This window comes from Petaurus breviceps, unplaced genomic scaffold (assembly GCF_028583685.1).
Source record: "Petaurus breviceps papuanus isolate PSGF00001 unplaced genomic scaffold, PetGlider_PUasm1.0 90692, whole genome shotgun sequence".
Taxonomy (NCBI): Eukaryota; Metazoa; Chordata; class Mammalia; order Diprotodontia; family Petauridae; genus Petaurus; species Petaurus breviceps.
In genome coordinates, this window is record NW_027187313.1 from 3,855,563 (window position 1) to 3,881,711 (window position 26,149).

A 26,149-nucleotide genomic window follows, 5' to 3' on the forward strand; every position below is an offset into this window, starting at 1 on the left:
GCTAACATAGCTAACCTAGAGGAATACTGGGAGAGGAAATGGAAATTTTTAAAAGGAAGGGCAGGTTCCTTGAGTTTTAAGACAGTGGAAGGTACTGAGAGGAATGGATAACATTTTCTGGATGCTGGGGGGGAGAGAAGGTAAATGAGATGGACTGAACATGAGTAGAATGTAGTCACCATGAGGGACCATGAAGGAAATGTAGAGATTCATTTGAGAAGTACAAGAAGAGAAAATTCCCACAGTCCCAGAGAATAACCTCAGGATGAGAGGTCTTGTGTTGTGGAATATGATTGTATGCAAAGGCATCTAAAGAATCAAGGTATTCTAATCTAGAGGTGGTTTTTTTTTTCTGATCTATATAGCCTATTTATATGAGACAACAGTGCAAGCGAGGTGGTTCCCTGGATAGGGTGGCAAGTGCCATCATCTGGAGGGTGGAGGAACTGCAAACATCTGCAAAAGAAGGGAGCTATGGATGCATAGCTATGGAGAACATTGCAGCAGTGCTGGGACCTGAATTACAGAAGATGGAGAATAAAGAACAAGAGGAAGGAGGAAGAAGTGATGCCCAATGAGAGCTGCCAAAGGTAAGGAAGTAACAACAAACAGAAAGGGATCACCAACATACACAGGGGGATATCCAGATCCCTTTCACCCAGCCCTTGCTGAAGCATAATTCATAGTACTATTACACATCACAGAAACTATACAGGGCTATCTGTGGAGGACAAGTCACTCAATAGACTTTGATAAGAGTCCTTTCTCTACACACAAATACATACATGTGGTTTTTGCCTTGTGGGGAAAAAAAAGAATAAAAGCAGGATGTGAACCCAGGTCTTCTGACTCCAAAGTCAGTGCTTATCCCACTGTATTTTGTTGATTATTTATTTAATCAGTGTAACTGATTCTTTTATCAATATAGATTCATAACCTTTACATGCTTTGATAAATTATCTCATGATTTATTACCACCCACAAAAAGCCATCATCTGATGGCCTGTTCTGCGGTTGATGAGGAACCTCCCAACCTTACATAACTTAGTCCTTGGGTGATAGATACAGACTTTTCCAGTTTAGTAGGAATACCAAAGCTCTGTGCCTGTCTCTGTCTCTGTCTTTTCCAATCTCCTCCTCTCTGTGTCTCAGTAACTCTCTCATTGTTGCTTTCGATCATTGTCTCTGTCTTCTATGTCTGTCTGTCTGTCTCTCTCCCTGTGTATCTTTTTGTCTGTCTCTGTCTTTTCCCCTTGACTATGGTGCCTACTCCGTTAGCACCATTCTACCATTCTAAGTGCTAGAGATATAAATAAATGTAAAGATGATTAATCATTTTCCCAGGGAATAGGGGCAATTGGCTATTTATAAGACTACCTTTGTCAAGTGCTACCAGATTTTTCATTTCTACTCATTGGTTACCAGATCTCTGAGGTTGGGTGATCCCTTGACTCAGCAAAAATACATATCCTTAATGATCAGATTCATTCATTCATGAAGTTCAACTTGCTGTAGGTTAATACACCTTTGTTCAATGAATGCTTATTGAGGAGTTACAGTATACAAAGTACCCTGATAGGGACAGTAGAAGATACAAAGGTAAATACAACAGAGTCTTTGATTTAAAGGGAATTACTATATAATAGAAAATATGAAACATACAGCATGTCCCAAAAGTCTTAGCACAGATTTAAGCTTAAGACTGGGGATACTCTATGTACCCTACAAATATAATACAAGGCCACATATGATAAGTGCTATAGGAGAGATCATAAACAAAGTATTGTAGAATCACTGAAGGGGGGGAGAAATTATGACTGATAGAACAAGGAAGTCTTGATGTCTTCTAGCTTGGCCTTGTGGAATAGGTAGGATTTCAAAATGTGACTGTGGGAAAAGAAGGAATTAAAAACAAAGGGAATGGAATAGGAAGGAAACAAGACAGAGCTGTGTATGTTTGAGGGATGTCAAGAGGCCCAATTTGTATGGGACATGAAGTTCATATAGAGAGAATAATGGCCCAGTAAGGTCAAAATATGCTAAATTGTGAAATGATGGAGTCTTTATTAATTCCCAAACTTAGGGAGCAGAGACATAAATAGAACCCATAAGGAGAAACATAATTTGGGACAGGGGAGCATGCCAGTGTCATTTCTTCATCTTGACTACTGTCTTTCTTGGTGGGTTTTTTTCCTCACTCATCCCTTTTGAGTAATAAATAGTTATTTGATAATTGTTGACAAAACACATAACCTTCCTTGATTGTTTATTGTATTCCAGCAATTGGAAACTCCTAAATACTTGCCAGAGAATGTAACACATTGCCAAACTGCATAGCATGCTGGACAAGCCCCAGCCTTGGTCACAGTAAGACTGCTAAGGTTCCTGAATTTTTCTATTGTCTTTGTTCCAGTAAATAGAACTCAATAAGGGAAAGATTCTATACAGATTAAAAAGCTACCACTCCAGGCTCCAATATACCACAATCTCCTGATTCCCATATTTTCAGCAGCTTAACATCTGGTAAACACAATAACAACAAAAAAATACTTCAAAATTTTCAAATAATTGCTTTATTCTATTTTTAGTTAATCATTTCCTCTATCTGAAAAATAAATCTGTGGGTATATCATATTGAAATGCAAAAGCCATTCCTTTTTATTTTCCATTTAGTTCCATCAGATTGTTCCATAATCATCCCCTCTCTCCTTAATCTTCCATCTTTCTCCTCTATGTACTATTCCTTCCCAGATGCCTATAGATATCCCTAAGTCATCTGCATCCTTAAAAACAATTGTCTATACATTCAACCATTCATTCAAGCTAGCATCCTACATTTCTACTGCTCCATCCACAACCAGATTCCTTGTAAAAGTTATCTGTCCCCATTGTCTCTACTCCCTCCTCTCTCACACATGTTTCTCAACCCTCTACAATAAGCTTTCTGACTCCATTGCTCAAGGGAAACTTTTTCTCCAAAGGTTTTCTCAATCATCAAACTTTTGGGTCTCTCTGGGGTATTTAGTATTGCTGACCACCCTCTCTTCCTTAATTATTGCTCTTCTTTGGGGTTTTGTAGCACTGCTTTCTCCTGGTTCTCCTTCAAGCAGTCCAGCTACTCATTCTCAGTCTTCCGTACTGATCTATCATACATATCACAGTAGCTGTAGATGGACCCTAAGTCTATATTCTGGCCCCTCTCCCCTTTTTTTTTCCAAGTGAACTTATCAGCTTATGAGATTTTAATCATCATCTCTATGCTGACTGCCTAATCTGTATATTGATAAATTTTAGATCCAAGCCCATATCACCAACTATCTGTTGGATATTTCCAATTGGATATACCATGGAAATCATAAATTCAATATGTCCTCATTATCTCTCACTACTAAATCCATCCCTTTTCTGTTGAGGGGATCATTAATCTTCCAGCATTAGCCACATTACAAAAAAAGGAAGAGAAATAAAGTGAAAAATGCTTAAGTTGCATTCAGAGTCCATCAGTTCTTTCTTTGAATGGAGGTAGACTGGATTTTTCATCATAAATCCTTGAGAATTGTCTTTAATCATTGTAATGCTGAGAATAGCTAACTCATTCACAATTAATCATTTTACAGTATTGCTGGTACTGTGTACAATATTCTCCTGGTTCCTCTCACTTCACTTTGTATCAGTTCACAAAAGTCTTTCCAAGTTTTTTGAAAGCATCCTGCTCATCATCTCTTATAACACAGTAGTATTCCATCAAAATCATATACTGCAACTTGTTCAGTTATTCCCCAATTGATGGGCATCCCCTCAATTTCTAATTCTTTGTCACCACATAAAGAGCTACTACAAATATTTTTGTCCATATAGGACCTTTTCCTTTTTCTTTAATCTCTCTGAAATACAGAATGGGTAGTTGCATTTCTAGGTCAAAGACATACAGCATTATATAGTTTTGGGGGCATAGGTCCAAACTGTTCTCTAGGATGGTTGATCCATTCACATTTCCACCAATACTGCATTAGAGTTCCAATTCTTTCATGTGCATTCCAACATTTATCATTATCTTTTTCTGTCACATTAGCCAATATGATAGGTATGAGGTGGAACCTCAGAGTTGTTTTAATTTGCATTTCTCTAATCAGTACTGATTTAGAGTATTTTTTAATGTGACTAGAAATAGTTTTGGTTTTTCCTTCTGAAAACTGCCTATTCATATCCGTTGACCATTTATCAATTAGGGAATGACTTGTATTCTCATAAATTTGACTCAGTTCTTTATATATCTGAGAAATGAGGCCTTTATCAGAGGAATTTGTAAAACCAAAATTCCTTCAATTTGCTGCTTTCTAATCTTAGCTATATTTGTTTTGTTTGTTTAAATTAAATATAACCAAAATTATCCATTTTATACCCTGTACTGCTTTCTATCTCTTGTTTGATCATAAATCCTTCCCTTAGCCATAGATTTTACAGGTAAAAGATTTTTCATGTTCTCACTGGTTTATGATATCACTCCATGTCTAAATCATATACCCATTTTAAACTTGTCTTCGTATATGGTTTGAGATATTGGTCTAAAACCTAGTTTTAGCTAAACTGCTTTCTAGTTTTTACAGTAATTTTTTTCAAGTAGTGAGTTCATGTTCCAAAAGCTTGGATCTTTGGATTTATCCCAACTAGGTTATGATGGTCATTTACTTCTGAATATTGTGTACCCAGTACATTCCACTGATCAGTGGATTTTAAAAATTTCTATCCCCCCCCCCCCCAGTTCTAGGATTCCAGGGCAGTTTTCTATGACAATTTCTTGAGGTATAATATCTAGGCTCTTTCTTTGACCATGGCTTTCATGTAATTGTTAAGTGATCTCTCCTCAATATATTTTCTATCTATTTTCCAGGTGAGTTGTTTTTCCAATGAGATATTCCATATTTTCTTCATTTTTTCATTTTTGGCTATTTTTAATTGTTTCGTGATGTCTCATGGAGTCATTCACTTCTATTTGCCCAATTTTAATTTTTAAGGAATTATTTTCTTCAGTTAGATTCTGTACCTTTTTTCCATTTGGTCAATTCTACTTTTAATGAATTCTTTCCTTCAGTGAATTTTTATACCTCTTTTTCCATTTGACCAATTTTGTTTTTTTTAAGGAGTTCTCTTCAGTGTATTTATTTTTGCCTCTTTTATCATTTGGTCAAATTTATTTTTAAGATGTTATTTTTTCAGTAGTTTTTTTGTTTGCCTCTTTTACAAAACTGTTGACAATCTTCATAACTTTCTTGCATCATTCTCACTTCTCTTTCCAATTTTTCCTCTGTTCCTCTTAACTGATTTTTAAACTCCTTTTGGATCTAGTCCCAGGAGTTCTTGTTGGGCTTGTGTCCAATTCACACTTTTTTGAGGCTTTGTTTGTAGCTGCTTTGACATCATTTTCTTCTGAGTTAATCTTTCCTGTCATCATGGTAACTTTTTATTGTCACAGGAGTTTTTTGTTGTTGTTTGCTCATTTTCCAGCTTATTTCTTGACTTTAACTTCATGTTAAAATTGAACTCAGCTCCTAGGGTAGATGGGGCACTGTCCCAAGCTTCAGATTTTTCATGCTGCTCTTTTCAGAACTAATTCTAGGGGTCTATAAATTTTTGGTGCTTCCAACGTGGTGTGATCTAAGGAGAGGTGTGATTATTGTTCTTCTGCCCTGTCCTCTAGTCTTTACCCAAGAAGGGACTTTGTTTCCCTATAGACACAAGTGCTAGTACTGCTTTTAACCCTGAAACTATAATGATATCCCCTGGTTTTTGTAGCCAAAGGTACTAGCATTCCTTTCTGCCTTAGAACTGAGACCAGGGCATCTACTCCCCTTGAGCAAGCACAAGTACTCTTACTCACTCTGGAGCTGTGAGCAGGGACTCTACTGTCCTGTGGCCACAAGTGCTAGTGTTTCTTTTCACCTTAGGACTGCAACCCAGATCTATTTCAACAGGGTTCTCAATGCAGTGTCAGCAAAGTGTGCACTATGATCTCTTTTTGACCACTGGTCTGACTCCCTTGCCATCTGTAGAATCAGAGCTCCTGAAGCTGCTGCTGCCACTGTTGCAGCCTCCTCCATATCCTGCATCTGGTATTTGCCTCTGTGTGCACTGCAATCTGGGCCAACCATCACCCTGGCATCACAGTCTTTTCCTCCTAAACCCCTTTGCTAGAAAAATTTTTCCTGACGTTTTGTTGGCTCTACCACTCTAGAACTGATCTGAGGCATTATTTTAAAGTTATTTGCAGTGGAATGTTGAATGACTTCAGTTGAGTTGCTGCCTGTACTCCATCTTGAAGCCACTAAATGTAAGACTTTTTGATGGGAGAAACTATTTTAATTGTCTTTTTATGACTAGAGATTTGCACAAAATAAGCACTTAATAAATATCTGTTGCATTGAATTAGAAAAAAAAAACAATCTTCTTGTTTCTTTCTCCACAATATCTCTCTCAACCATCCCCTTGTTTTTAGTAACACAACTACCATATTGGTTGCAACCCTGAGCATCTCTAACCCAGATTATTGCAATAGCCTTCGAATTAGTCCTATTGCTTTATGACTCTTAACATTCAATCTCATCTTCCACAAAGAAGTCAAAGTAATTTTACTAAAGTAGATATCTGACCAGGCCACTTCCCTTTTCAATAAACTCCATTAGTTCCCTATTACCTATCAAAACAAATATTTAAAGTTCTGTTTAGCATTTAAAACCCTTTAATGCCACCAAGATTAGAAGGAAAGCAGAAATCTGGGAAACAATTTTTAGCACCAATGTTTCTGATAAAGACCTCATTTCTCAAATACATAGAGAATTGAGGCAAATTTATAAGAATACAAAAAAATACGAACAAGCAGATTTCATATGAAGAAATTAAAGCTATCTAGAGTTGTACAAAAAATTATCTGAATCATTATTAATTAGAGAGATGAAAATCAAAACAACTATGAGACACCACCTCACACATATCAGATTGGCTAATATGACAGAAAAGGAAAATGATCAATGTTGGTGAGGATGTGGGAAAGTTGGAAACTTAATTCATTGTTGGTAGAGCTGTGAAATTATCCAACCATTCTGTTGAGCAATTTGGAACTGTGTCCAAAGGGCTATAAAACTGTTCATACTCTTTAATCTATCAATACAACTAGTAGGCTTGTATCCCATATAAAAGGGGAAAGGACCCACATGTACACAAATATTTATAGCAGCTCTTTTTGTGGTGGCAAAGAATTGGAAATTGAAGGGATGTCCATCTATTGGGGAAGGGCTGATCAAGCTGTGTTACATGAATGTAATGGAATGCTATTGTGCTATGAAATGCTATGTATCAAGAAATGATGAGCAGGCAGATTTGAGGGGGAAAAAATTTGGAAAGCCATGAATTAATGCTGAGTGAAGTGAGCAGAACCAGGAGAACATTGTACACAGTAACAGCAACATGATGCAATGATCAATTATGATAGACTTAATTCTTCTCCATAATACAATGATCCAAGACAATTCCAAAAGATGCATGATGGAAAATGCTATCCACATGCAGAGAAAGAATTATGGAGACTGAATGCATATTGAAGCATACTATTTTCACTGTTTTTTCTTTCTCAAAATTTTTCCCTTTTGCTCTGATTCTTCTTTAACAACATGACTAATGTAGAAATATGATTAACATAATTGTACATGTATAACTTATGTCAGATTGCTTGCTATCTTGGGAAGATGGAGGGAAGAAGAAAAATTTGGAGCTCAAAATCTTATAAAAGTGAAGGTTGAAAATGATCCTTACATGTAATTGGAAAATAAAATACTATTAAGTGGGGAGAAACATAAAGCCCTTTGATATTTGTACCCAGATTACCTTTCCAATCTTATAATTACTCCCACTCTTGAACACAAAACTCCTTCCAAACTGGTCTCTTAATATTCTTCATACATGGCAATCCATCTCTCATCTCTACATCTTTTTTTGGAGGGCAATTGGGGTTAAGTGACTTGCCCAAGGTCATACAGCTAGTTTTTGTGTTAAGTGTCTGAGGCCAAATTTGAACTCAGGTCCTCCTGACTCCCGGGCCAGTGCTCTATTCACTGTGCCACTTAGCCACCCCTCATCTCTACATCTTTATATAATGGCTGTACTCCATGCCAAGAATCCATACCCTTCTCATCTCACCCTCTTAGAATCTCCAGTTTCTTTCAATATTCAGTTCAGATGTTGTCTTCTACATGAAACCTTTTCTAATTCCCTCAGCTGTTAGTGTCTCTGTTCCACCCCCAATTATATTGTATCAATTTTGAATATACTTATTTACATACACGTTTTCTCCCTGGCCATATTATAATCTTGTATTAAGGAAGTATTTCACTTTTGTTTTTAAACAGGGCCTGCCACAGAGTAGGTGCTTAGTAAATGCCTGATGTTTATTTTGTAGACTTTGACCTAGCAATATCATCACTAGACATATATTGTAAAAATGATAAAGGGAAAAGAACCACATATACAAAAAAATTTATAGAAATACTTTTTGTAGCAGTAAAAAACTGGAAATAAGGCCTAAAAAATAATGGTAAGGGAAATTGAATATTGCAATGTACAAGTGACAAATGAAGAACTTAGAGAACTTTGAGAAGACTTGCACATATGGATACAAAGTGAAATAATAAGAATCAGAAGAGAATAATTTACATAATAACCACAATAATGACAACTTTGAAAGACTGCAGAACTTTGAACAATGTGACAAAACATGATTTCAGAAGGTTGAAGATGGAGTATGCCTCCTTCCTCTTGCCTGAAAATGAACAGACTAGAGGAATGGAATGCCATTTTTATTTTCCAATATGGCCATTGGATTGATCTGTTTCATTTGACTATATTTTTAGAATGGAGGACTTCAATGAGTGGGAGAGAAGAGGTTAGTGGGAAGTGATAAAGAGAGCTGGAAGAATGGAAGGCAGGAAGGAGAACACATCAATAAAACATAAAAGAGAATACACCAAAGAGAAATTTAAAAGGGGAGACAAACTAACAAGATAATTTTGGTAATACCTTTTTAAATTTAACACACATTTTCAAAAATAAACTATTCAAAAAATTCATAGTTTCATATATTATCCACTTTTTCTGTTCTTTGTATATTGGAATGTTTGTGTTTTGTTGACAATTACTAAGCTAATAATAGCAAAGAAAAATATAATTAAAGAAACAAAAACATACACACATCCCAAAGCATGGAGGGATTGAGTGTTCAATTAAGATGCTTGGTCTTTATTTGGTAGGAAATTGGGAACGACTAAAGGTCTTAGAGCAAAGAGTGACATGATCAAAAGAGCATTTTGGAGTTGGCTTTAGGAATCCCTCAGCTAGGACTTCCTTTATAAACTTGTCTTTTCCCCTCTTCTTTATCAACCCTGTGGATCTTGTAGTTCACTTGTCCCCAAGGACTCTAGATCCCCAGATTTACCTTGATAGCAGCTGTTGCTATCTGGATGTGGTGGAGACGACGGAGTGTGCTTTCTCTGTCAATGAAGTAGGAGGCTGCCAGCTGGTGTAGGGTCTCCAGGGACACAGCTGAACTGTTCCCACTTCTCCCAGCCACAGTAGCTTCACTTGGGTCTGTTTTCCGGCTCAGTTTCCTCTTGTCCACAAAAATAGTCAATGACTCTTCACCTGCATGAACAACCACAGCCTATTGGTATGACTTTCCTTCCCTTTCATATTTCATGTACCAGTAAAAACACACCCCCTCTCTGCTCTTTGTTCAGGACAATCTGAACTGGATAAGTTCCTGTGTTACTACCTCCCATTAATCCTCAATTAGAATCTGATAATTAGATGCTATGGGGTGACACATTTAGCATTCAGGAATTGGCAGATCACCCCCAGCTGGTGGAGTTGCCACATAGACACAATCTGAACGAAAAGGAATTTATCAGGAAAGTCATCTTCCTTTTGCCTCTTCTTTCACTCTAACATGGAAATGTGAGATTCAAAGCCAGTTTCCGTTACTCAGGGGTTTCCTGGCTCTTAAGATGACTATAGGTATAACAAAATGCTAAAAAGTATCCTGAAAACTGATCTTAGCTAAATGTTGCCCCAAATTCAAGAAGGATGTTCTCATTTTATCTCACTATCTTCCATGGTGCTTAAGATAAACCATTAACTTGGGCAAGGCATTTGACTTCTCTTGAGTCTCAGTTTGTCATTTAATGTGATTGGAGAGCTGGTTCAAACCAACTTAACACCCACTCTAACAAAATTTATCACTCAATTCAGATCCTAGTGGCTATTATAATTTGACCCCCAGGACATTCTACTGTTTTTCCTTTCTTTTTTAAAATTATTTTTAAAAAGTATTTAGTATCTTATTTTCCCCCAGTTACATGTATAAACAATTTTTAACATTTGTTTTTTTAAAATTTTGAGTTCCAAATTCTCTTACTTCCTCCTTCCCCACTCTGCCTCATTGAGAAGGCAAGCAATCCAATATAGGTTATACATGTGTAGTCATGCAAAGCATTTCCATTTTTGTCATGTTAGGGGAAAAAAGAGACCAAAAAAAACCCTCAAGAAAAATAAACCAAAAATAGTGCACTTCAATCTGTGTTCAGACATCGTCAACTCTTTGTCTGGGGATGGATAGCATTTTTCATCATAAGTACTTCAGAGTTGCCTTGGACCACTGTATTGCTGAGAATAGCTAAGTCATTCACAGCTGATCATCTTACAATTTTTCTCTTACTTTATATACTCTACTGTCTTTGTAAGGAACCTTGTCCACAATCTCCTTCTTTACCTAAGATTTACCCTTATATTAAGGGACTTCAACACAGAACACCCTAACTTCCCAGTTCTTCAATCTTCTAGGTTCCTATGACTTACTGCTTTGCCCTCCGTCATATATATGGGAATAGTCACATCTTTGATCTTCCCATCACTTACAAGTTTCCCCTACCATGATGAACAACTTTGACATCCCATTATCCAGTCAACATTCCCTATCATTTCATTTCTGTATCCCGAAGTTTCCTTATCTGGAAAATGGGGATAATAATAGCGCCTCCCTTCCAGAATTGTTTTGAAGACAAAAGGAATTGATATTTGTAAATCACTCTGTAAACCTTAAGGTACCACATAAATACTAGCTGCTGCTGTTATCATCATCATGATCATCTCTTTGTATGCCTTATTTCTCTTAAACCTAATTTTCATCCTCATTATGAACTCCAATGTCATTTAGTCATTCAACCCTTCAGGTCTCGCCCAGGCCTTTGTTCTGATTATGCTTCTTTTTTTTCTTTCTCAATATCAAACTTTTTAATAAATTAACCAGTTAAACTCTTCTTTTTCTTTTTGGAGGGGGGAAGGCAGGACAATTGGGATTAAATGACTTGCCCAAGGTCACACATCTAGGAAGTGTTAAATGTCTGAGGCCGGATTTGAACTCAGGTCCTCCTGACTCCAGGGCTGGTGCTCTATCTACTGTGCCACCTAGATGCCCCTCCTATTCTCTTTTCTAAAACAATTTTTGTTCCCTTATATTATCACTGCTCCCACTTTACCTAAACCCAACCCTTGATTAATTTCACCACCTATCCTCTGACTAGATTGTAAGCTCTTTGAGGACACAGATTACATCACTTTTCCCTTTGCCTCTTCCTCATCTAGCAAGCAGTGTCTGACCCATAACAAGTGTATAATAAATGCTTGCTGATTGTCTGATTGATAAATTTCTAGGATCCTTTCCAACTCCAACAATGCGTGAATCTTTGCACTAGCCAGGTCCAGGTAATGTTCTCAATATCCTGCCTTAGTAATACTGAGTTTTGCTCCTAGGTATATAGAATTTTAGATCACTAGCTTCCTTCCTTTGGTTTTCCGACTTTAACTTCCCACGAGCTCATTCTCATGGTATCATTTGTAAGACTTCAAGTGATACTTTTACGGAGTTTTGTCCTTCGGCATTCCCCCAGGATGCCTCCTTCTCCCATAGGAAGCTTCCAAACTCAGAAGCTTGAATCTTTTGACCCCAAATACATCCATCATGTAGAGACATGACTGGATTCCTTGGGGAACCCTTTCCTGAGTTTTCAGCCTGAAAGCCCAAGGCAATAACAAATGTTCTCTTTCTTTCTAGAGGAGGTGTGGATGCCACCTCTGTTGAGATCCTGGCACTCCCCATTTGGGAAAAGACAGATCCCAGGGCTCCAGGTGCCTAAGGATCTGATTGCAATTCCTTACTAAGCCTTATGCTACAAGCACAACAAAGCATTGCTTTCTCTGTTGCTAGGAAATAACCCACACCTGCAGGAAGCAGGATACAAGGGACTGATAGATCATCCTTATAAAACTCACCTCAGAGAAAAATGTCAGCTCCCCCTGCTGACAGAGGCTTTAGAGTAATTTAGAACAAGGGTTATTATTATTATCGTTGTTGTTGTTATATTTATAACATTGTAGCCTAGAAAAGCCTATTGTTCCCTTATCAGAAAAAATATGGTTAATTGCATAAAATAAAATTCATTGAATTAAAAGGAAGATAATACAAATACAAATAAAATTATATTGAAATAAAAATATACCAAAAAAAGAAATAAAAATATTTTTAAAACAAGTTAAAGGAAGGAAACAAGTGCCTACTATTTGCCAAGAGCTTTACAAATATTATCTTATTTGATTCTTATGACAACCCTAGTAGGTGAGTGTTATTATTGTCTACAGGTTACTAAATCAGAGGTTAAATGACGTGCCCAGGGTTATAAAACTAGAAAGTGTCTAACTACACCACTCCCAGATTAAGAAGCTCTGATTTTAAACTTCACTAGTTTTGATCACCTGCTCTCTCTATTCAGCATATATCTCCCAAACATCCTCACACATATGTAAATGTTCTCCTAAGGTGATGTACTTTCTTTCCCCCTGAGACACATTAGAAAATCTTATTTGATTCAATGCGATTTAATTCACTCTATATTTTCAAGAAGGAAAAGTGATGACTAGAGATAATTTCACATGCTTACAAAACCCTTTAAACTATGACCTGGCAATTAGTCAATGAGATTTCTTACTCACCTCCAAGAGTTGCGGAGAGTAAGAAATGAGTTCCGTACTTTTTGATGAGGTTTTCTGTAATCTGCTGCAGGCTGGGCCTCCGTCCCAGGAGGCGGATATTCCGGATGAATTCTGGGGCAAGGGGTAATGGTAAGCTGAAAAAGTCCTTTCTTTCCAGAGCCAAGTTATTCACCTTCCATCGGGCAAACTCTCTGAAAGAAATGTTAAAGGGAACAAGTGGTAAGTTCAAGTCAAAAAAGAAGAGGAGGCAGAGTAGCCAATAGGCAAGATTCCAAAGTCAAAAACATTTGTCTTCAGTATTCTTCCCTTCCTTCCCCCTTTCAGTACCACTCTCCCAGACCCAGACACCCACAACCACTTCTGACAGTGCCAGTGACTCACTTGTTTTGCTAATGTATTTAAAAGCTGTCCTTAGGGACCTCCAAGGGGCAGGGTCAAGATGGCAGAGTAGAGAAAGCGATCAGCTGAGCTCTTCCAACATCCCCAACAACTTTAAAATAACACCTCAAATTGAATTCTGGAGTGGCAGCGCCAACAAAAGGTCAGAGTGAGACATATCTCAAGCCCAACACAACATAGCTAGGAAGGAGAGATTTGTAACAGGGGAGAAGAGGCTGACCCAGTGCCCACATGAATGAAACACTAGTGGTGAGACCAGGTGTGGTGACAGAAGTAGCAGCAGCTTTGGGAGGTCTCAAGTCAGAGATAGCAACTTGTAGAAAGTGACTATAAGGGACCCTTGTTCTAATACCAGATGGAATACTAAATGACAAATAGGATGATTTCAGAAAAACCTGGGGAAGAATTATAGGAACTGATACAAAGCAAAGTAAGCAGAACCAGAAGAACATTATACATATTAAGAGCAATGTTGTATGATGATCAACTGTGAATGACTTAGCTATTCTCAGTAATCTAAGACAATTTTTAAGGATTTTTTTTAAAGCAATCGGGGTTAAGTAACTTGCTTAGGGTTACATGGCCAGTTATTTCTGGGTGTGGTGCTAAGTATCTGAGCCCAGATTTGATCCCCAGGTCATCCCGACCACTGGAGCAGGTGCTCTTACTCACTGAGCCCCCTGGCCGCCCCTAATTCTTAAGGATTTTTGATGAAAAATGCTATCCACCTCCAGAGAGAGAACTGATGATCTCTGAATGCAGGTTGAAGTAAACTTTTTCTTTATTTTCTTTATTTGTGTTGCTTTATTTTGTTTTTGTTTTCCTTTGCAATGTGGCTGATGTGCAAATGTGGTTTGTAGGATTTCCCACGTGTAATCAATATCATATTGTTTGATTTCTAAAAGAAGGAGAAGGATTGGGAAAGAGGGAAAGAATTTGAAAGTCAAAATTAAAAAATTACTGTTAAAAATGTACATGTAATTGGGAAATATTTAATATTTTTAAAAAGCTATTCTTAGCTGTTGCATGAGAAAGGATCATCTCATCACAGATTCATACTGAAATATAAGTGATTGATACACTTAATGTGCTATCTTTTACCAGGCATATTTCTACTTTAACAGATGACAAAGTCATAACCAAAAGACTTGAAACTCCTTAAATTTCAAACATCAGCTTAAAAATCAGTAATTGAGATACTTCTTGTGAAGTGTAGGTAGGTTCATCTTCCCCTAAAGCTAATCTTAACAACAAAGAACATAGTTTGATGTTCTCTTTATCTGTCTTCCCCATTCCAATTTTTTCCTGTCCTTACAGGGCTAAGTCACATGGGATATACTTTGAGAGACACTAGATTATTTTCAGGGACACAGAAATCTGTCCCCCATCTGTGGAATGCTCTCCCTCCTTTACTCCAACTACTGACCTTTCTGGCATCCTTTAAGTCCCAACCAAAATCCCACCTTCTACAGGAAGCCTTCCCCATCCTCCTTTAATTCACTACTTTCTCTCTGTTAATTATTTCCTACCTTTCTTGTATACAGTTTGCTTTGTATACATTTGTTTGCATGTTGTCGCCCTATTATATTATAAGCTCCTTGAGGGCAAAAACTGTCTCTTTTTTTTGTATCCCTAGTACTTAGTATGGTGCCTAGCACAGAGTACGCATTTAGTAAATGTATATTGTAGTTGGTATACTATCCAACATACTTTTCAGGTAAGATGGGGAGACCACCTCTCTGGGACTGATTTTCTCTGTTAGACAGGAAGTCACTTTCCAAAGTCTCAAGGGTGTAAAGAACATAGGGATCTTGTCATTCATCTTTCAATATGAGAACTTTGTAAGGGGAAAATGTAACCACAAAATCCATCCTACTTCTATGTTTACCACTTGTGGGATCTTGAAAATCATATCACCTTCCTGCACCTCAGTTTCCCCATGTATGAAATAAGAGAATTGGACTATGGGGCTTCCTTAATTCCCTTCAGTCTCCATATATATGATCCCACGATCTCAGGAGCTAAGCTAGCAGTGTGTTGATGAAAGAGAAGCAAGTCAACTGCCACCATTTTAGGTTCTGGAATTCTCTCTGCCTAATTCTGGAGACCTAAGATTGAAAGGAGGGGCACGTGCTGAATGTTGCCAGGGAAAACAAGGGAAAATGGGTGGAAAAATAACATGTGACTCCAATGGAAATCTTTTGCTATTCCCACTGTGTGTCTTTATTTATCTAAGCAGGCAAGTTCATAATAATATATTATCAGTTCCTTCCTTTGTGTAGGAAATGCTAAACTTTAATTAAACTACAGCATGTTTGTCAAAAGAGCTTTCTCTCAAATCACTTCACAGAGGAAAGAGTGGCTGGCATTTTGTTCTAGGTGGCTCAGTGGGAGAGAGGATTCTTTGAGTTCCTGGAGGTGTATTACAATGGTCAGAATAACAGAACTTTGTAACCAGATCATGCTAGGATAGCCACCCAACCAAGCCCTCTTAATCTAGGAATGATTATCCTGAGGCCATCATGGACTGAATTACTGTTTTATTCTATGCCAATAAAAAGAGGTAGATTTCCTCCACCTTCCTGTAACCCATTATGGTAATGAATTTCCCACACTCCCTTTGAACAGATATTCTCCCATTTTAATAAAACTCAACATTATAGAAATAACTAGCAATTCTGGGGCCTGGGGCAGGTAATATGGAGTGCCCCTAAGACAAGTGGCAGGAAAGGTACTCTCAAACTGATTTTGTAACTCAGAAAGTGAAAATAATACAAGAAGTAAATAAGGCAAATTCAATTTAAGGTAGAGAATTATTTACCAGGGTAGCTTTTACATAGCTGAAAGACTATGCTAATTTTTTCCCTCTAAATTTCAATGTTTTAGGGCAAAGTTCCATATATTCCACTATTTTTAGTGTTCTGTCCAATATAGGAAAGTCTAATATTACTCTAATTATAAAAAATTATTTAATATACAGAAGGATTTGCTTCCTCAAAATGGTATCACCAGCCCCATTTAAATGACTATTTACAAATCATTCACTACTCGAGAGTAAGGCTGACCAGGAACAATCAGAGAAATGAAATAGCCATGACAACTTAAAGATCAAACAGAAGTAAAGCTAATTCATCCCTGAAATGATCATTTTAAGTCAATGGAAAATGAGATATGATGTATGAAATTTGCTTTTTATCTTTAGCCATTCAAGGATACATCACTGGGTAAGACAAAATATATCTAGCTGTATACAGTCTGGATCCCTTGCCCTATCATGACTATATTTTCTAAGAAAATCTATTCATGAACAAGCATTTACTAAGTATCCACAATATGCTAAGTGCTAAGGAAATAAACACAAAAGTGAATCAGTGCCTGCCCTCAAGGAGATTACAGTTTATAGGAGAACACAACATATATGCATACAAAGGACACACATAAAAGATACAAAGTAACCTACAGGGTGGGGAGACACTTGCAGCTGGGGGAAGTAGGAAATGACTAGGTAGGAGTAGGTGTTTGAACTGTGACTTGAAGAACAGAGATTCCAAGAGGCAGAGGTGAAGGGGATCAGCATTCCAGGCATGAGGGAATGCATTCCAGCCAGTGCAAAGTGCACAGGAGATGGAGCTCCATGTGAGGAACAGTAAATAGGCCAGTATGGCTGGACCATACTGGGCATGGGAGTTTTGTCTAATGAGGCTAACAAAAGTAAGACAGAAACAGGATGTGAGTAGATTTAAATGAAAGCATTTTTATTTGGTTCAGAGGCTACAGGGAGACACTGGAGATTATTGAGCCAGAGTGTGACATGGTTATATCTGAGTTTTAGGAAAACCATCCTGGAAGTTGGGTAGAGGGTAATTTGGAGTCAGGAGATATTTGATACATGGAGAACAATTTAGGATGTTATTTTAAGAGCCTTGTGATGAGGATCTGACCTAGAGTTGTGTAAGCAGAGAGCAGGGAATATGAGAAATGTTGTGGAGATAGAAATGGCAGAAAATGGCAACTGACTTGAATGAGTTGAGCAAAGAAGAGTGAGAAGTTGTGTGTGTGTGTCACCTCACCATTGGCTGCCCCAGTGCAGGGAATGTTCTTCCTTCTAACACCCTCCCCAGGGAATCCTTCTCTTCCTTCAGGAGGAAGCTTCCCTACCTCCTTCAGATTCCCACGATCTCTACTGTCACTCCAAACTACACTGTATTAAACTTCTTGATATTCATCCATATTTACCATCTACTTACTTTATAAATGTGCTTGTGGAATTTTCCTCTCCCCCCCCCAATAGAATGTTACTTCCTTGAGAGTAGGGATTGCTTTATTCTTTGAATTTGTAACTCTGTGCCTTGCTTAGAGTCTGATAGAGTAGATGCTTAATAAGTTCTTGTTGACTGTCTGATTGACTGATACCAAAGTTGTGTACCTGGGCAGTTGGAAGAATGGCAGTGACCTCAATAGTAATGGGAAAGTTAGGAAAAGGATTAGATTGGGGGGGGGTGTAAAATATAATAAACTTTGTTTTAGACAGCGTTGATCTCATCCCCTTTCCATCTTTTCCATCAAATTTTCTCTCTAACTGGGGAGGCTGGGTGGCGCAGTAAGTAGAGCACCAGCCCTGGAGTCAGGAGGACCTGGGTTCGGATCCGACCTCAGACACTTACCCCTCCCCCCCCAAAAAAAAACAGCTGTGTGACCTGGGGCAAGTCACTTAACCCCAGCTGCCCTCCAAAAAGAAAAAAAAATTCTCTTTAATCTGCAATCCTTCCCTATCTATTAACTCCTTTCCTGCTACCTACAAACATTCACAAGTCACATTCAGTTAAAATGTTTTAAAAATCCTTCACTAGGTCTTAACACCCTTATTATTGTCCGACATCTCTTTTTCTACTTCTCAGACAGTCCTTGAAAAGACCATCTATAATCACTGCTTCTACTTTCACTTCTCCCACTTTCTTTTAAATTCTCTGCAATGTTGCTTCCAACTTCATCACTCACCTAAGACTGATCTCTCCAAAGTTACCAAAGGTCTCTTAATTGCCAAATCTAACAGACATCTCAGTTTGCACCCTTATTGACCTCTCAGCAGCATTAGACACCCTTGTTCACCTCCTTTGGGATATTCTCTCCTCCCTGGTTTTCTTGTCATTGTTTCCCTCTTGGTCTGACTACTCCTCAGTTTCCTTTCTTGGATCATCTTACACACCTATTAAAGGTGTCTATATACCAAGATTAAATCCTAAATCTTTTTCTCTTTACCTTCTCTCATTTGGTGATATCACCACCTTCTGTGAATTCAATTATCCTTTCTATATAGATGACTTCCAGATCTCTATGCTCAGTCCTAATCTCTTTCCTAGGCTCCATTCCCACTCACAGAATATTTATTAAATATTTCAAACTCTTCCAGAAACTTTGAACTCTACATGTTCCAAAACAATACTCATTATTATTCCTTCCAAAGCCCACTCCTCTTCCAAACTTCCCAGTATTATCTAGTCTGCTTCAAAACCTTTCTCTCATCATAAATTCTTTACTCTCTTTGAACCCACATATCTAATCAGATCCCAAGCCTAGTCATTTGTTTCTCTGTAACATTTTAACATTTACAAAGCCACTGCCCCTAGTTCAGCCCTCATTGCATCTCACCTGGAATATTATGTTAGACTCCTAACTGGTTTCCTTGCTTGCTCTAAGTCTCTCCCCATTCCATTCCATTCCATCCCATCTTCCACATTGCTTCCTGAGTTCTTTCCATGAAGTATAGGTCTTACCAGGTAATTCTGCTACTCAATAAACTCTAGTAGTCACTGTTACCTTTGGGACCAAATAACCTAACTTATACATTAGGAATTTAAAGATCTTCACAATCCAATTCTATTCTAAATTTCTAGTTTTCTTATACATGCCTCCCCTCTCTGTATTCTATTGTCAAGCCATATTCTTAATTCCTAATCACTATTCTTCACATGTGACCCTCCCTCTTGTGTATCTGTTTCTTTGCCTTGGTTATCTCCCCAATCTTTAATACACCCCCTCTCACTTCTGCCTGCCTCATAGAATTTTTCCAAATTCAGGTCGTTACCTGTGATGTAAAATCTTTCCTATTTGTTAGTGCCCTTCCTCCCCAAACTGCCTTCTATCTTATATACATATGTGTTCTTTTCTCTATTAGAATATAAGCTTTTTGAGGGCAGGGACTCTTTTCTATTTGTCTTTTTATTCCCAGCACTTAGTCCAGTGCTTGGCACATGATAGGTACTAAATAAATGCTTATTGATCATCTAATTGAAACTTGGTCAGGTAATACAAAATGGGCAGAACCACCTCCCACTCCCATACTGACTATGGCCCAGTTACATTTATACGGGGCTTGACAATTTGTTTAACACTTGCTGCGGAGAGTGCCACTCTTAGAAAAGTCAGCACACAGGGGACCAGTGCAAGACATTACCAGTTTCATTAAGAACTCTAAATCATACTTTTATTACCATAAATAAGTACCTGGAATTTTAGGGCTGGAAGACCTTAAAGGTTACATCATTCAGACCATTAATTTATCAAGAGACAGACCCAGATAGAGATATCTATTTGGCCATGGTGATATGGCTCACTAGCAGTGCAGTGGTGCCATGAGTAGAGTTCTGGACGTAGAATCTGGAAGACCTGCATTCAAATCAGGCTTCTGATGCTTATTTCCTGTGTAACTACAGGTACATTACTTCACAGCTCTGGGTCTCCATTTCCTCATTTGTAAAACAATGAGGACTGGACATGATGGGATCTGCTATATGCTCTGTCATCTGGCCATAAGAGGGCCTGAAGTACCTACCTCCTAGGACTATTGTGAGGATCGACCCAGATCATCTAAGGTAAAGCACTTTGCAACTTTGAAAGACTTATATCAGTGTCAATTATTGTTAGTGGATAAGTTGGGACTAGATGGTAGGTCACCTGCCTCCCAGGCTCAGAGCTCATTGCTACACCAAGCTTTTCATTACCCTCTGTTGAGGCTTAATGGTAGGTGTGTTTGATCATATTTTAATTCCTTAAAAATGCTACATATGCTAACTATAAACAAGCATACTTGATTAATCCAGGCACCTGATCCCACAACTATGCTGGATAAACACACATTTCCTTTATTTCCAAAGAACTTGGCAGGATTTACACCACTCTGCCATCCTGCTGGGTTAAGGGGGCATGATTATTCCCATTTTCTGAAATGCACACATTTTCAAGGTAGCATAGTATATTAGTGACAGAGGCAAAATTAAAACTCGCATGCTCAGATTATTCCACCTCCCTGATTAAACTGTAAATCAGAAGAAAAAAAAACCTAAAATAAAGAACTGGGAATAAGTGAGGAAATGATGATACAATAGGAAATCTAGATTCTTCCTCCTCTTTCTCTTCCTCCCCCTCTCCCACTCCCTTCCTTCTTCTTCTTCCTCTTCTTCCTCGTTTTCTTGTTCCTCTTCCTCCATAGAACCAGAAAGTTCAATCATTTTTTTTGGTAATTGAAGTCAGAAGGGGCAGGAAGTCAGGAGGAGTCAGTGGAAGAGATATGAAGAATACAACACCTTAGGCCTGCACTCTGGCAGAAATTCAGAAATTGAGAAGCTATATTTAAAACAAATCAATAAATATGTCTGGAAATTATTTTTGCTTGCCCACTTATAATTCAATGGGTATCTATTAAGAGTGGTGTGTGTGTGTGTGTGTGTTTGTACAAGGCACTGTGCTAAAAGCTGGGGTGCCAACATAAAAATAGAACACCTGCCCTCGGGAAGCTTACAATCTAAGACTAAAAAACCATTTCATTTTCTTTATACTTCTTTACATTATATATATATATATATATATGTGTATATATATATATATTTAGTTTAATTTCTATTTTCTCCCCCCCCTTCCTTCCTCTCTTTCCTTCTTATATCTTTTTAGAATGAGTTAAAATGAATGTGGAAATATTGGTGAATAAAACTTTAACCAGAAAATTATGATACTGTCTTCTCTAAAGTTACTAACTCAATTCTCTTCAGCCAAACTTGTAACTAGAAATTTCTGTACTTGGAAAGTGGCATGTGGGGAAGTGGGAAAGGAGGAGTATGCGAAATGGTGAAATACTCAAAGGACACTTTAAGCAAATCTTAAATTTTTGATTGGAGATAAAGCTTCAGTCAATGAACCCCAGTTACATTCTCTGACAACATTTACAAACCTCAGAGAAGTGTACCAAGTCATCTAAAGGTACTCAAAGAATGAAATACTTCCAATTCATTAATTCAATAGACATCGGGAGATTTCTATGTTTTTATTTTTCCAGGAAGTGAAGAATAAAAGGGTTTTTTGGGTGGGGATGGAGGGGGTAGAGACTGGGGTATGAAATTATTTTGCTTCAATTAAGACATCAGACCAAAATTCCTCCATTTCAATTTAGATGTCTTGCCCAAATTCTTCCTTATTGTGCTCTCTATGTTCAAGGAGAACAGCTTGAGAAAGCAAATGTTTCTAATCTTAGTCTAGTCACAGGGAAAAGTGCCTATGAAACTCTAGAGAGCACTAAACAGGAGTTTCATGGATAAATCCGAAGAGTAAAGAGATCTCTGCATAGACTTCCCAGGCTACAGTTTGTTATTCTAGCTTCCTGCTGGGCTGCTTCGGTATCACATTGTGGCCAACTTCAGGGGTTTAATTACCACTCTGTCTCTTTTCCATGTGATCCAAAAATATTCTGGATTGTTTAAAGTAGGTTACAGTTACTTACTTTTACCCTTAAAGGGGGAGGGGTTACAGTTATTTGCTTTTATGCTTCAGGGACACAAAATAATCCCCCCCAAATACCACCCCATCCAAGCTTTTATTGTTGTTATTGTTAAGTGGTATATGACTCTTCATGACCTCATTTGGGGTTTCTTGGCAAACATACTGGATTAGTTAGCCATTTCCTTCTCCAGCCCATTTTACAGATGAGGAAGCTGAGGCAAAATGAATTAAATGACTTGCATGGGGTCACACAGTGAGTAAGTGTCTTGAGGTCAGTTTTGAACTCAGGTCTTCCTGACTTCAGGCCCTAGTGCTTTATCCACTGTACCACCTAGCTGCCCCCATCCAAGATTTAGTAAACATGTATTATCTGCAGGGCACTGTGCTAATCCTGAGGGACATAAAGACAAAATGAAAACAATGTGCCCTCAGGAAGCCTTTCTGCTGAGTCCAGTATCTATATGCTATCACACGTAAACAGATAAGCATATTTTCCCTTGAGGATAGAAAAACCATTAATAAGTAGGAAAACTCGGAGAGACTTTCTTTAAGACAGGGCACTTAAGAAGACTTCATGACCAAACAAGAATTAGAGGGCATTATACAATGCAATATGGATAATTTTGATTACATTAAATTGAAAAGCTTCTGTACATACAAAGCCAATGTAACCAGGATTAAGAGGGAAGTGGAAAATTGGGAAAGAATTTTTACAACCTATGTCACTGATAAAGGACTCATTTCTAAAATATACAGAGAATTGAGTCAAATCTATAAGAATACAAGTCATTCCCCAATTGATGAATGGTCAAAGGATATGAACAGGCAGTTTACAGAGGAAGAAATTAAAGACATTTATAAACATATGAAAAAATGCTCTAAATCACTATTGATTAGAGAAATGCAAATCAAAACAATTCTGAGGTACTACATCTCACCAGTCAGATTGGCTAAGATGACAAAACAGGAAAATGAGAAATGCTGAAGAGGACGTGGACAAATTGGAACACCAATGCATTGCTGGTGGAGTTGTGAACTGATCCAACCATTCTGGAAAGCAATCTGGAATTATGCCCAAAGGGCTATAAATAATCTCATACCCTTTGACCCAACAATACCACTTCTAGGGTTGTACCCAAAGAGATCATAGAAGTGGGAAAAAGACCCATATGTACAAAAATATTTATAGCCATTCTTTTTGTGGTAGCAAAGAATTGGAAATTAAGGGGGTACCCATCAATTGGGGAATGGCTGAACGAGTTGTGGTATATGCATGTTATGGAACACTATTGTGCAATAAGAAATGAGGAGCAGATGGACTTCATATTTACCTGGAGAGGCTGATACAAACTGATGCTGAGTGAGAAGAGTAGAGCCAGGAGGAATTTGTACATAATTACAGACACAACGTATTGTGATGACCAACTGTGATAAACTGGACTCTTCTCTGCAATCCAGAATCGTAAGTGAAACCCAAAAGACTCATGATGGAGAGAGATGTCATCCAGAAAAACAACTGAGATTGAAGCCAGATTGAAGCAAACTACCTGCCCTTTTTTGTTTTCTTGTTTGGTTTTGTTTCCTCTTTCCCATTCTTCATTCCATCTGTTACAATCCTTTATAACCTGACTAATGCCTAATGTGAAAGTATGTGCAGATACTATACTTGATTGTATGCCACCATGGGGAGATGGGGTGGGAGGGAGAGAAAATTTAAAACTCAAGGATTTGTGGTAATAAATCTTGTAAACTAAAAGTAAACAAATTAATAAAGATTAAAAAAAAGGACAGGGCACCTAAGCTGAAGCTTGAAGGAATCTAAGAATCCTAAGATATCAAGGCGAGGAGGGAGAGTATTCCAGGACAGAGCCCATGGGAGACAGAATGCTGAATTTGGGGACAGCAGGAAAACCAGTCTGGCAATGAGTATAGGAAGGGGATGACTGTGAAATGAACTAGGCTAGAGCCAGATTGAGAGACATTTAAATGAGCAGAAAGAGTCAAGAAAGTTCTGGGACATTAGCCAGTAAATGTTATTACCCCTACTATCTAATACACTATTCTATGCATATCCTATGCATTAAGCAGTAACAATAACAACTCACATTTAATTGACATTGAATGCTTACAAAGTGTTTTCTTCAGACAACCCTAGGAAAGAAGAATTGTAACTATTCCTACCTCCAATTTATAAGTGAGGGAACAAGCTCAAAGACTAGATGCTTTAGCAAAGTCATCCCTCTAGTAGGTTTCTGAAGTGGGGTTCAAACTCAGGTGTCCAGACTCCAAGTACAATGCCAAGATATTCTAGTGTAGAAAGAGCAAACTAGCTTCCTTTTTTGCCCTAACAGTTTGTTTGTTTTTTTTCCTACATGACTAGGAAAGACAAGACTTTTACCTTGGGTAAAATCCAAGGATTTTCCCAGAAGTGAGAGTAGTTCACTAAGACCAGCTACCATGGCAGGAATAATGAATATACATGATTAACTGGACTTGGCATGAGGAACCTAGGTTCAAATCCTATCTCCTGGACTGCGTTGGGCCTCAGTTGCCTAATCTATAAAAGGAGGGTGTTAGACTCAGTGGCCTCTATTTCCTTTCCAATTCTTAATCTGTCCTCCCATGATTCCAAGGCCATGCTAACCTAACAGCATAAGGTGATGATGTGATACCCTGGGAACTGGTCAGTCTCATCTCATGGGCTGGAAGCAAAGAGATCCTGGAAGATAAAGCAAAACAGCTTAGGAAACAAAGTGCTGGTAATTAGAGAAGTGCAAATGCAGGCTGTGCAGTGCTTCCCCTCCCCTGATGCCTTTAGGTCATCTAACTGCTGACTTTAATGACACCATCCAGCCTGCACGGAACCAGCAGGAATGGACCCCCTTCTGTTTTACACAAGGTCAAAAAGAGATCTGCCAGCAAGGTTCCCCCTTGCAGGAATGTTCTGGCTAGTGATGATGAAAGAGGCAGCAAGGGCACAGCTGCATCGTGTGATCCCAAGTGAGATTTCCATCGGCTGAGGTTGGGAGTGCCACTTTCAGGCTTGCTGGTAAACTGGAAACCTTTGATCTGGCCAGGCACCTGGAGTAATTATCTAGGAAACCCACCTCCCTGCCTTGAAGGGGAATCTTTTTTTCTGCTTTTTCAAACCAGCCTTATTTTAAACCATTTATTTAAACTCATAGACAGAAGAGACTGTAAAAGGCCATCTAGTCCAGCTATTTTATTTTATTTTTTCAAGTAAAATTACTTTTTTTCTTCCTTCCACCTTCTTTGATCTGAGGGAAAGGGGGGGGCAATCTTTTTGGGGAGAAGGAGGAACAAACCTTTGTAATGAATAATCATAGACAAGCAAAACAAATCCTTACATTGTGTCCAAAAACAGCATGATTCTCATTCCTCCTATTGGTCCATCATCTCTCTGTCAAGAGGCAACAAAACCCCTCATTTTACAAATGAGGAAACTGAGGCTCAGTGAGCTTAAGTGATTTGCCTATGGACACATAAGTAGTAAGTAATACAACTGAGATTTGAGCTTATCCAAATCCAGCATTGTTTCTACCACCCCATACTTATCATCTTTATATTCCCTAAGTACCAGTATAGTTGTGCCTAAGGTTTAGGGGATCATAGATGAGGACCTGGAACAGACCTCAGAGGCCACCCAGTCCAGCCTCCTCATTTTATATCTGGGGTCACAAAGACAGAATCAGGATTTGAACCCAGAACTTTGGCTCCAAATGTAGCACTCTTGTCCAACATCGCATGCTTCCTTCATTTATTAATATAATTTCAACTGGATAATTCCTAGAGTTGCTGAGCTCAGGACAAGCACTAAGTAGTGTGACTTGTGATTTAATTCTTTTAAGATAAATCGCATTTTCTTCTACCT

The 26,149-nt window shown here is 38.1% G+C and overlaps 1 protein-coding gene across 1 annotated transcript in view; it reads right to left on the minus strand.

Annotated features, from left to right (window-relative positions):
• BRINP2 (BMP/retinoic acid inducible neural specific 2) overlaps positions 1-26,149 on the minus strand; it is a 149,947-nt gene that overhangs the window by 22,031 nt on the left and 101,767 nt on the right. Inside the window, exons 3-4 of the mRNA XM_069065503.1 lie at positions 13,090-13,280; positions 9,482-9,687 (exon numbers count right to left, since the gene is read on the minus strand). Of these exons, the coding sequence (XP_068921604.1) occupies positions 9,482-9,687; positions 13,090-13,280 (397 nt within the window). The remainder of the gene's footprint in view (positions 1-9,481; positions 9,688-13,089; positions 13,281-26,149) is intronic.